Genomic DNA, 12,900 nt, shown 5'->3' on the forward strand with positions numbered 1-12,900 from the left:
TGCTTGCTCATGGGTAACAATTGGCAGATTTTCTAGTTTGCTGCGGGTAGCGTGCCTGTTTTTATTTATCTTATATACAATAGAGATAGAGAATATAGAGAGAGAAATAGAGAAATATAGAGAAACATATATAGAGAATATAGAGAAACATAGAAATATAGAGAAATAGAATATAGAGAGAACAATATAGAGAAACAATGGGCAGAGTTTCTTTCACCCTATGCCCCTGTTACCTAGCAGTAAAATAGGTACCTGGGTGTTAGTCAGCTGTCACGGGCTGCTTCCTGGGGGTGGAGGCCTGGTCAAGGACCGGGCCGCGGGACACTAAAAAAAAGCCCCGAAATCATCTCAAGATAACTCAAGATATATACATATATTCCTTTAGAAAATTCTATTGCAAACAAATTGATACCAAACTGAACTATGTAACACAAAAATTGACATGAGAAAACTGAAAAGTGTATAAGTACACATTTTCGTGTAGGCGCGTGCTCACGGGAAATGCTCGGCCCACCTTCGGGTAGGCTGGGGCACGCACACCGGGTGGCTCAAAGTGTTAACATGTGTGCAGTGTAGAGGTACATGAGAGTTAGTGGTTGAATATAAATAGAAGATATATCACATGGGCCAATAGGTCTTTCTCAGATTTCTTACAATTAATTAATGTAATACTTACAATAACTAAAGCAAGAAAAGTAATAATAACCTCAGTAGAAAATGTGATATGCGATCCTTACGTGAACCCTCAATCAAACACTCTGAATTGGATCGAATATATGGATGATCAAGGGTGATGCTGCGCATTTGATCAGTATCTCCCCAGCGTTGATGAATCTGTCAAAAAAAGAAAAGCATTGAATTTAATGAAATGCCATTTTCTGAGCAAGACCCGGAGGCTCCTCGGAGCTATCCAGGCTGATATATATAACTATTAGCTTTCTAGCATAAGTTAGAGGTCATGGAGTTCTTGCCTACTGGGGACCACGAGCCAGAACCTGGCCCCCTCAGAGAGGGACGAGGAGCAATGGCCTATAGAAACCCCTGTGTGGTTGGGAGCATTTTATGCCATCGACCGGGTCTGGCACCCAGAAAGATAGGTGTACCAAAACAAACCCCTATTCTGGTGAAAATATTGCTACCGAAAGCCAAATGAGTGGACAGAACTCTCCAAATGAAAATTAGCAAACAAGCATGACGTCATCATGTTGCCGCGCCGCTGTCTACGCAACCCCTTCCCTTCCTCCCAGGGAGGGGGGAAGGGGGAGCTCAGACCCCTGGCGTCAACGATCCAACCAGCAGTTCTTAGGCTGGATGTCAAAAAACGTGAAAACACCGCTGACTAGAGGGGAGGGAGGGATGCTGAGAAGTCTCTGGGTCTCACCCAGAAAATCGTGTTTTATTACATTCAACGCTGGTTTCCTGGGGGAAGCCCCATCGGAGCCCCAGAGCTAACTACCCAAAGACAAGGAAAAACACAGGAACTTACCCGCAAGGCGGTCAGTCCTCACTCCTCATGTTGCCAAAGATGGCAGCCAAAGCAGCAAACTTACAAACGTCGTGGGCACGGGGAATAGACCGCAGGTTGGCTAGACTTAATAACCCTGCAGGTGACCTGGAAGACCCGAGCCTGGGAACAAGGAAGGAGGAAAACCAAGTCAACCCACAGCGTATCCCCGGCCACCGAAGCCGTGGCGCGCAAATAACGGTGGAGAGCCGCAACCAGACACAACACATGATGCACCCCCGGCCTGACCAACCAAGCATCAACAAACCAAGGACACCTCCAGAAAGCAGCAGCCTCATTCTTTGCCAGAAAAGAAGGAGACGGCTGCAAAGGAACAAACCTACCACCAGGACCGAAGGAGCAGAAACCCCTGCACTAGAGGAGAGCATGAAGCTCCACAACCCGACCCCAAGAGGCCAATGCTAACAGGAAAAGAGCCTTCGAAAAAACAATCCTGAACCGAAAGGGCCACTACAAACTGAGGAGAAGAGAGAAAAGAGAGCACCCAGTCCAAAGATCAGGACAGCTCAGGAGGCGCATGAGCAGGCCGGTGCTAAAACAACGCATGAGACAGCTTATGGAACGGAGCAGAAGTAACATAAATTTCGAATGCAAGCTGGAGCAGCTCCCCCAGTGCCACACGATACGAGGCGACAGTATTGGGCAAAAGATGACAATCCTGGAACAACGATGGATTGAAGGAAAAGCAACCCTATCAGAGACCAAAGTACACCTATGCAATGATAGGAAAAACCAGAAGGACCGCCAAGATACGTCATTCTGTCGCAGAGATGAGGCATGTAGCTGGCGAGCTGGGAAAGAACAAAATCCCTGGCGAGCAGACACGCAGACTGGCTGGGAGCCCAAACCAGCCAGTCGTCAAGGTAGGCCAGAACCCGACACCTAATAGATGCAGACGGGCCACCACGACCAGAGTAAGACATGTGAAAATGCAAGGTGCCAGATTCAAGCCGAAAGAAATGCAACGAAATGAGAACCTTAATGCCTCACAACAAAACCGAGCCAGTCCCTGAATCTCGGATGAATCGGGATGTGCCAATACGTGTTCTTGAGATCCAGGGTCACCATCCAAGTGCCTGGCTCCAACAGAAGACGGACCTGGGACAGTCATCCAAAAGAAGGGGCAATAAACCCACAGATTAAGATGGAACAAGTCCAGAATGACTTGGAGGTCCGCGCAGTCATGTTTTGGGGCCGGAAACAGGCAGGAAACCCATGTGAGATATGAGGTTGTTTCGACCTCACCCAAGTGAACCCACTCGGAGATTACTCGACAGAACGCAGAAGAGGCCTGCCCCGCCAGCCCTGAACCCCTTGAAGGAGGAGGAGCCACCCAACACCACCACAAATCATGGGACCAGGGCCGAGCAAACAGAGCGAGCCTCCCCCCTCCCCACCCCATCGCCGTGTCAATGGGACGATGGGGAGGAGGACAGGGTACCTAGGGAATGAATCCCTAGGCACATGCAGCCCGAGTACCGTAGAATATTACTCCTGGCTCACACACCACCTGTAGAGACAGACCATGCCACAAGGCACAGTAACTGAAATCAAAACAGGAGCTAGAGGCACATGACCTGCCAGTATCACATCAGCCAAGAACTGACGGTTGCATCACCAGCACGAGGGACCTGGGGCTCCCCCTTCTTCCTCCCGGGGAAGAGGGGGGGCTGTGCAGACAGCGGCGTGGCAACGTGATGACGTCATGGTTGTTTGTTAATTTTTGATTGGGGAGTTTTGTCCCCTTGTTCGGCTTTCAGTAGCAATATTTTCACCAGAATAGGGGTTTGTTTTGGGGCACCTATCTTTCTGGGTGCCAGACCCAGTCGATGGCAGACATAAAATGTTCCCAACCACACAGGGGTTTCTATAGGCCATTGCTCCTTGTGCCTCTCTAAGGGGGGGAGGGGCCAGGTTCTGGCTTGTGGTCCCCAGTAAGCAAGAATTCCATGTACTTTGACTGATGCCAGATAGCTAATAGTTACATATCAGCCTGGATAGCTCCAGGGAGCCGACGGGGTTTCCCCAGAAACCAGCATTGAATGTAATGAAATACTAATTTCTGGATGAGTCCCAATGGCACCCTGAAGCTACTGTCATTGATACTGTACCATCTACCAGGTTGCACCAGCTGCATAGTTTTACTGGCATGCCAGGGACCCCCCCCCCCCCCCCACTCAGACAAGTGCAGAGAGCAGTGGAATTTAATTATGCCACTATCGGGGAAGCAACTAGGAAGTCATTAAATCAAAACCAACCACTGCTGACTTCAATAGAGACTGCATCCTCGAGAACTGCCGAAAGAAGTCCCCCAATTAATTAAACAAATACTGTAATAAAAAATCACTTGAAACTAGTGTAAGCTCATTTGCCCCACCTCCCTCACTTGTTTGTGGGGAGAAGGCAGTTCACAGTCAGCAAGTGAACCCAGCCTCAGTTTTATGGTAGATATAACCCCCCCTCCCAACAACTTGGAGGGAGGGAGGGTGCCAGGGAGCCACTGGGACTCACCCAGAAATTGGCATTTCATTAAAACCAATGCTGGTTTTCTGGGGGAAGCACCTTATGGCTTCCTGGAGCTAACTACCCATGGAGAAGGAAAAGTAATGTGCAATTACCAGGAAGGAGGGTGCACTGCAGGATCTAAGACGAAGATCACACACAGACAAGAGATATGACCAAAGGCCACACAAGGGCATCAGGGTCCCGGGCACTTAACCTGGCGGCTAGAACCCTGTTCAACCTCCCAAACCCCAGCGCCCGAATATCAGCCCAGAACATATTTGAAAAGACTGCCAAGAGAGCAGCGTATACTTCCTAGTCTCATGGGCATGAGAGTAAACCACAGGTTGGCTAGATTTAATGACACTGTGGATGACCTGAAACAGACGAGACTTGGAAAAAGAGGCCAAGGTAACAGAATCGACCCACAAGGCATCCACCAAGGCCGAATCGGTGGCAGAAAGATAATGGTATTGCACTGCTACAAGACACAGCATATGTATCCAGGTAAAATCAACCAAGTGTCAATGACCAAAGGATCCTCCAGAAACTAACTGACCCATTCTTCGCCAGTAAAGGGGTCGGCTGGAAACAAACAAAATGCCTTCTAGAGCCAAAAGAAGAAATGCACTTCGCCTCCAAAAGAGAGCATGAAGTTCCATCCCCCCCCCCTCCTTCCCTTCCACACAAACCTGAAGTGAGAGAAACCAGAAACAAAGATTTATGAAAATAATTACTGACCAAAGGGGCCAACCAACCCATTCTTCGCCAGTTTTTTTTTTTTATTATTTTCTACCACAGACGTGGCCAGACATTTACAATGCTAACCAGCATATATACATTTTCTTCTGTCCTCCATGGACAGGGTTAGAGAAGTGTTAAACATACAGTTCAAGGGTTTATTGAACACTCAACCACAGAAGGTGATTCGGTGCTTTTAAAATGCTAAGCTAACCTACATACGTAAATACAAAGATACACAGATTTACGTACGCCCTACATAAAGTATTAGATGTGTCTTTTACATAGTGTCATTAATGTACATTCACAAAGGTGAAATGTAATTCTGATCAGCTTCCATATATGCTTTATACCCATACATATACATACACACACACACATACACATACATATATACACACATACATGCATTCACATACATTTGTCTCATTTACCCTGACAGGGTGAGGTAGCTGATAAAGAAACTAGTGTGCAATTAAGCACTTAATCACTGAAGGTGATGAAGGTGCTTTTACAAGCTCAGGTTATATAGTTACATCACATACATACATTGTATGATTGATACATTACATGGTTTACTTCGCCAGTAAAAGAGCCTGTTGGAAATAAATAAAATGCCTTATAAAGCCTAAGAAACGAAACCCCTTCATCTCTAAAGAAGAGCATGAAACTTCCACACCTGAACAACAGGAAGCAAGATAAACCAGAAACCAAGATTTAAGGGAACCAGGAACCCAAAACCGGGAAAGAACCAACCCAGGCGAGCAGACACGCCCTGTCCGAGAGGAACCCCCCGGACCCCTAAAGGACCAACAAAGCCAATAACGGATGACAACGAGAAGTCGACACTTACCAGAAAAGCCGAACCGCAGACTCTGGAAACAGCGAGGACAGATCGGCGCCGAAAACCTAAGAGCCAGGGCCCAGGCAGAGGCCAACAAGGAAGCGAGCACTACAAGCCAATACGTGAGACACGTAGTGAAAAGCAGCGACACCGCAACCCGCAGGAGCAGCACCACCAGCTCCAGCAGGGCAGAACGAAGCAGAGTAAGAGACGAGAAGAACTACTCAGGACGAGTACCACACTAAATTAAAAATCTACTGTCCGACAAAGGAACACAAGGAAAAGGCCATAGCCAGGGCCAGAATCCTAACCCCCACTGTCCCAACAAAAAGGAACAGTAGGGGCAAGAGTAGGTGATTGGAACCTACCGCCACCAACAGACATTGCAACAAGAAGCTGGTAGTGATATACAAGATGATGAAAGAACTCAGTTCTTTAACTGAACAGTAGGGCTGTGCAATTGCGGGGAACTGAACATGCACACAGTACAACCTAGCACCAACACATAACAGCACAACACAATAGCCAATAAGCACATACTAAGAAACACAACAATGTGTAGTATGGAGGTAGGAAATACAGAAACATGCAATGAAAAGACCCTAAATACAGTCCAAGCACCGGTAGCTAGGGACAAGAGAGTATAAACAATATGATGAACGAAGAAGACCAAGGAAGCAAATGGTAATGGAATGTACATGATCAAGAAATTATACAGACACAACCCAATATATATATATACAGAGCACCACTTGGTTTCCGAACCCCTTGGGGACGAGACCCGTCGGTTAACATGTAAGTTCGTATACGAGAAATAGAGGGGAAAAAATAAACTAGAAATGTAAAAAGAAATTTTTCCGAAAAATTTATGAAAAAAACTCTAGGGAAAAAAATCGTCAGGTTCATGGCGTAAATGCGACCGTGTTTTGTTTGTACTCATCAATAAGTGAAGTCCTGATCCGCTTTATAAAAGTCCTTAATTGTTCCTAACTGATTATTAAGACGTCTGGCAAACATCCTCTGGATGTTTCCTGCCAGCCTGCAGGAACATCCTGCCTAAAATATACGATGATGTACTGTACATTTAAGAAACAAATCTGGGTCACAGGTCTGTGGAGTGTGGTTAGGCTTACGGAGTCAGCCGGTCCCTCCCCCACCACCGACACACCTCCCCCTCTCCCCCCACCACCGACACACCTCCCCCTCTCCCCCCACCACTGACACACCTCCCCCTCTCCCCCCACCACCGACACACCACCCCCACCCCCCACCCCAAACCCATACACACACACACACTCTCAAAGGTCACGTGGTTCACGGTTCACTTCAACACCCATATATCGCTTCCTGCCTGCCTGCCTCCTTCCCAGCCTGCCAGCCTGCTTCCTTCCCAGCCTGCCTCCTTCCCAGCCTGCCAGCCTGCCTCCTTCCCTGCCTGCCAGCCTGCCTCCTTCCCAGCCTGCCAGCCTGCCTCCTTCCCAGCCTGCCTGCCTGCCTCCTTCCCAGCCTGCCTGCCTGCCTGCCTCCTTCCCAGCCTGCCTCCTTCCCAGCCTGCCAGCCTGCTTCCTTCCCAGCCTGCCTCCTTCCCAGCCTACCTCCTTCCCAGCCTACCTCCTTCCCAGCCTGCCTGCCTGCCTCCTTCCCAGCCTGCTTCCTTCCCAGCCTGCCTCCTTCCCAGCCTGCCAGCCTGCTTCCTTCCCAGCCTGCCTCCTTCCCAGCCTGCCAGCCTGCTTCCTTCCCAGCCTGCCTGCCTGCCTCCTTCCCAGCCTGCCTCCTTCCCAGCCTGCCAGCCTGCCTCCTTCCCTGCCTGCCAGCCTGCCTCCTTCCCAGCCTGCCTCCTTCCCAGCCTGCCAGCCTGCCTCCTTCCCAGCCTGCCAGCCTGCTTCCTTCCCAGCCTGCCAGCCTGCCTCCTTCCCTGCCTGCCAGTCTGCCTCCTTCCCAGCCTGCCTGCCTGCCTCCTTCCCAGCCTGCCTCCTTCCCAGCCTGCCAGCCTGCTTCCTTTCCAGCCAGCCTGCCTCCCTCCCTGCCATAATGCTAACGGGTAGTGTGTGTTAGGCTTATCTTCGGGAATGAGCCGGTCTCACCCCCACCACCAACAAACCACCCGCCCCCTACATCCCATCTCTCAAGGTCACGCGGTTCAACCGCGTGACTACCACTCACTCCCTGCCTGCAAGCTAGCCTGCCTGCCTGCCTGTCTGCCTGCCTGTGCCTGCCTGCCTGTGCCTGCCAGCCTGCCTGCCTGTGCCTGCCAGCCTGCCTGCCTGTGCCTGCCAGCCTGCCATTCCCTCCCTAATTCTCACTACTTCCATCCCTTCCTGCCTACCTCCTAGCATCTCTCCCTACCTCCCCCTCCCTCTTAGCATCTCTCCCTACCTCCTAACATCTCTCCCTACCTCCTAACATCTCTCCCTACCTCCCCCCCTCTCTCACTGATTCTCCCCCCCCCCTCATTCATACTGCCTCCCACCTAAGCTCCATCGTCCATCCACCCACCACTGACGCAATGCGTGCATTTGGAGCCAACATGGTGCACAGATGTTTCTTGATTGTGCAGATATGTAAAACAAAAGCACAGAATGAACATTCCAGCCTTATGGCAATTCAAAATAATAGGAATAATAGGCCGTGAATCTGTGAAGTCACAGTGGGCAAACTGGACCATCGCCCACCCACCACCACAAGCCGGCGTGACACTTGGCGGACCCCTTCCTACCCAAACTTTGTTCGGGTAGCATGACTCCCCAACCCCAATCGGGAAACTGGAAGTTTCGGATAACTAAAGTTCGGAAACCAAGTGGTGCTCTGTATATATATATATATATATATATATATATATATATATATATATATATATATATATATATATATATATATATATATATATATATATATATATATATATATATGCGAACAAGCCTGAATGGTCCCCAGGACTATATGTGAGTTTTCATTCATATATATATATATATATATATATATATATATATATATATATATATATATATATATATATATATATATATATATGAGAGCAGCCAGACACTGAACGACGGTCAAGGAAGGAGTGTTGTGAGAGTCTGGTCTCTAAAGATCCTCCCACAGCTAACTTTTAATGGCTCATTGCAGTGTACCATGCACCTAGTCATGCACTATGCACCTAGTTGTGCACGGGGCCCTATCTCTGTTAACCCTGGATGGAAACTGTCATGTGGGGTGTCCTCAGGATGCCCACATAACCAGGAATACTTTTAACAAACGGAGGCCGCCATATGTACGGGCAGGACGTAGATACAGAGGAGTAAGTGATACAATTATGCCATAGCAAATAAGAGTCAGGAAGCACACAGTGGAAGGTGCAAGGCGTAGTAGAAAGAGAGAGGGGCACCCACGAGGCAACAGATAAGCTCTGACCTCTGGGGTCAATCTCAATAACAAAAGTGACGTAGTCATGATGTGTTCATGATGTCACCTCTGCTACTGATCATGTAACGATCAATATCATTGGTTCTGGCACCTTTGCTGCAATGCCATTGATCACTTGTAGACCTACTGGTGTTGGTGCCCCACAAGGAGCCCTGCAATCCTTTGCAAGGGTATTCTCGTGACGAAGGCTGTACATGGTTGACGTGTCCTTCTGTCTATCGACCAATAGACAGAATACCGTCCATTTCTCACCATCAAGATAAACTCAGCGTCTTCTCGATATACCAACGCTCGCCCGGAACTGCGATCATGACCATATTGTTAAGAAATCTTCTAGAGTGAAAAGTCTGTGAATCACCAGAGTGTAATGATCTGTGCAGACCATAGCTTCTCCCCTTCTCCATTTTCCCCTCCCCTTCTCCTTCTTCCCCTCTCCCCTTTCTTCCCTTTCCCCTTTCTCCCCTCTCCCTCGCCGTCGTTCGTCTCCCCCTCCCTTGTTCATCCCTCCCTTATTTTCCTTCCCCTCCCCTCCCATTTGTCAGTCCGACCCTCCCTGGTCACTTTTCCCCACCCCCCCTTGTTGGCTGTTTCCTGCCATATAACTATTCGAGTCAAGAGATCCCTGGTGGCTGGACAGTCCCTCTCATTTCCTGGCCCTCTCCCAGCCCACTCTATTCCCACTCATTTCTCTTTCTACCCCCCACTTTGTTTTCCCTCTTCCCCCTGTCCTCTATACCAGTGACAAATTGGAGGGCCATTAATCTCGGTGCTATAAACTCGTGCTCTCATGTTACCATTGAGTGACCAGCCCAGCTTTCCCACGAGTCAGTTGTTACGGTTTATTCCCAGTTACATGAGTTTTCTGTCAAGAGAAACAGACCCTTATGGTCAAGCCTGGAGCCGATTGACTGAAAACCAGAGAGGCCTAGGCGGCACTGTTAGGTTCATGGCACTGTTTGGTCTAAAACTCAAGAGGCGGAGTCCCGCAGGGTAGTACCTGACAACCATTGGCCAAGTCTCCAGAGCACCCAGTTTAGTTTGAATTCATTGGCTCTAGTATTTGGAAGGCGGTGGTTTATTTGGGTCTAAGGAACTAGGTGGGTGGAGCTTGTTGTCCACTGGTAAGATTGTTAAAGAAAAAAACCAGTTAGTGTGTCTTGAGACATTACTGGGGTACAGGTCTACTGACCTGGAGGGCAAGCTATTCAACATCTTTGGCCGATTGCAGGATTAAGTTAAAGTGTGCTTTGAGTATTCATGTATATTCAGTATTTCAGACCATTGCCCCCTTAGGAGGTTTTATTAGAGTAGGATATATGTTCATTTGTTGTAAAATTACGTGCCTTTTTCAATAAAGTGAATATTTTGATCTAGTGGTATTTAGTTAATTCCCCCCCCCCCCCCTTTTGGTTATTAATGCTGTGTTATTCCTTTTTATATGTGGTATTCATGGGCGATATTGGAAACCCTATATTCTCAATAAGTAAATCAACGTTGCTGTAATTAATTCCCAAGATTTATTACTGAAGTCCCTATTGCCCTTGAGTTCATGATTGCTGATGTCTGTCCTTCCTGGGAGATCAGTAATTTAGACACATTCAGGTATTTTAGCAGGAAGATAGTGGCAGTGTACTAGTTCTTATTCATTATTTTAAAAATTAATTATCCCTTCATTTGTTGCTTCCCCCCCCCCTCATTTAATATCTCAGTCTTTATATCAACAGTTAGTTCATTGAGGGTCACAATGATCTGCAAGCAGTGTTAAGCTGGGGGTATTTGTAGGGGAAAAGGGGGAAGAGCAGGTCGGGTTATTACAAGAGCGAAACAGACTGGTATCAGGTACCCCCCTGGTGACAAATTGAGATCATCTGTGAGTGACCTAGAGTAAACTAAGGAAGTGCTACCGCCTAAGTAATCTGTGTGTGACTTTACCACAGTGTACCTGCATGGTACCATATACAGTACAACCTCGATTCAACGTACCCCGATTCAACGAATCTCCGGCTAGTTCGCACACTTTTCAGGCCGAATTTACTCACCCGGTTCGACGAACAATGGTTCGCCGAAGCGAGGGATGTTCGGATTTGCTTACGATGTCCAGACAGAGTTCACAGACTGGTGGAAAACTTTCCCATTCTATAACAGATTACAATTAATAATTCTCTCATATGACAAGTTGGATCACACAAGTGGATCACACAAGTGGACCACACAAATGGACCACACATGTGGACCACAAGTGGTCCACAAGCTTACGATTTTGAGACAGAGTTCACAGAGTGGTGGAAAACTTTCTCATTCTATCACAGATTACAATTAATAATTCCTTCATAAGAAGTTGGATCACACAAGTGAACCATATGAACCAAACACCAGCCAAAATGGTCCACACAAACACCAGCCAAAATGGTCCACACAAACACCAGCCAAAATGGTCCACACAAACACCAGCCAAAATGGTCCACACAAACACCAGCCAAAATGGTCCACACAAACACCAGCCAAAATGGTCCACACAAACACCAGCCAGAGTGATTCACACAAGTGAACAACTGAGTTTCCATTATTTTCGTTCACTGATTTGGGGCACATGTATCTTTGTACATTAATTTAAAGGATGAAGCGTGATTACCTAGCTACATGTGGTAAAATCTCCTTATAGACATTTTCTGTGATGAAACAAGATGAGTGAGGGTGGACAGATAAGAGAATACTATACTGTAAACCTCACTTTACAGTGAGGTTTCACTCACTTTCGTCTGTGTGTCGTCATAGTTCAGTGACCCATGACTTTTGAAAGTTTCATATTAATAAATAATTTCTAAAACCAGTGTTTTAATAGCTTTTTATTATCCTAATTAAACTAAACTAAATAAAACCGAAAATATGCAGTAACATGATAGACATCTGCTCTTTGAGAAATTACTGTATGTTATTGGAACAACTCTAGCGTGAGTGGACGGGTCTAATCCCTGTACACACACCATGCTTGTTTCATATCCCTCCCTCTCTCCCCCTCCGTCCCTCCCTCTCTCTCCCTCCCCCCCCTCCCTCTCCCTCCCTCCCTCCCTCCCCCCTCTCCCTCTCTCTCTCTCTTTCTCTTTCTCTTTCTCTCTCTCCCTCTCTCTCTCTCTCTCTCTCTCCATCCATCCCTCCATCCATCCCCTCCCTCCATCCATCCATCCATCCCCTCCCTCCATCCATCCATCCCCTCCCTCCATCCATCCCCTCCATCCATCCATCCATCCCCTCCATCCATCCATCCATCCATCCCCTCCATCCATCCATCCATCCCCTCCATCCATCCATCCCCTCCATCCATCCATCCCCTCCCTCCATCCATCCACCCATCCCTCCTTCCATCCACCCATCCCCTCCATCCATCCATCCCCTCCCTCCATCCATCCCCTCCCTCCCTCCATCCATCCATCCATCCCCTCCCTCCCTCCATCCATCCCTCCATCCCCTCCCTCCATCCATCCATCCCCTCCCTCCATCCATCCATCCCCTCCATCCATCCATCCATCCATCCCCTCCATCCATCCATCCATCCCCTCCCTCCATCCATCCCCTCCATCCATCCATCCCCTCCCTCCATCCATCCATCCCCCCCTCCATCCATCCCCTCCCTCCATCCATCCCCTCCATCCATCCGAGTTGGTCCCTTCACCACCACCGACACACCTTCCCCACCCCCCCACCCCTACAGCCCACACACACACACACACCCCTCAAATCATCCATCCTTCCATCCCTCCCTCCATCCTTCCATCAATCCATTTCCATCCTCTCCTTCCCTGCCTCCCTCCGTAAAATCTCCTTATAGACATTTTCTGTGATAAAACAAGGTGAGTGAGGGTGG

General features: G+C 48.2%; 2 protein-coding genes across 3 annotated transcripts in view; both read right to left on the bottom strand.

The window, feature by feature from the left end:
• LOC123761416 (uncharacterized) overlaps positions 1–12,900 on the bottom strand; it is a 224,068-nt gene that overhangs the window by 159,833 nt on the left and 51,335 nt on the right. For both annotated transcript variants that reach the window (XM_069313279.1, XM_045747443.2), the window contains exon 3: positions 707–834. In XM_069313279.1, the coding sequence (XP_069169380.1) occupies positions 707–834 (128 nt within the window). The remainder of the gene's footprint in view (positions 1–706; positions 835–12,900) is intronic.
• LOC138356891 (uncharacterized) overlaps positions 1–12,900 on the bottom strand; it is a 418,031-nt gene that overhangs the window by 34,922 nt on the left and 370,209 nt on the right. The window lies entirely within an intron of this gene.

This window comes from Procambarus clarkii, chromosome 7, assembly GCF_040958095.1.
Source record: "Procambarus clarkii isolate CNS0578487 chromosome 7, FALCON_Pclarkii_2.0, whole genome shotgun sequence".
Classification (NCBI taxonomy): Eukaryota; Metazoa; Arthropoda; class Malacostraca; order Decapoda; family Cambaridae; genus Procambarus; species Procambarus clarkii.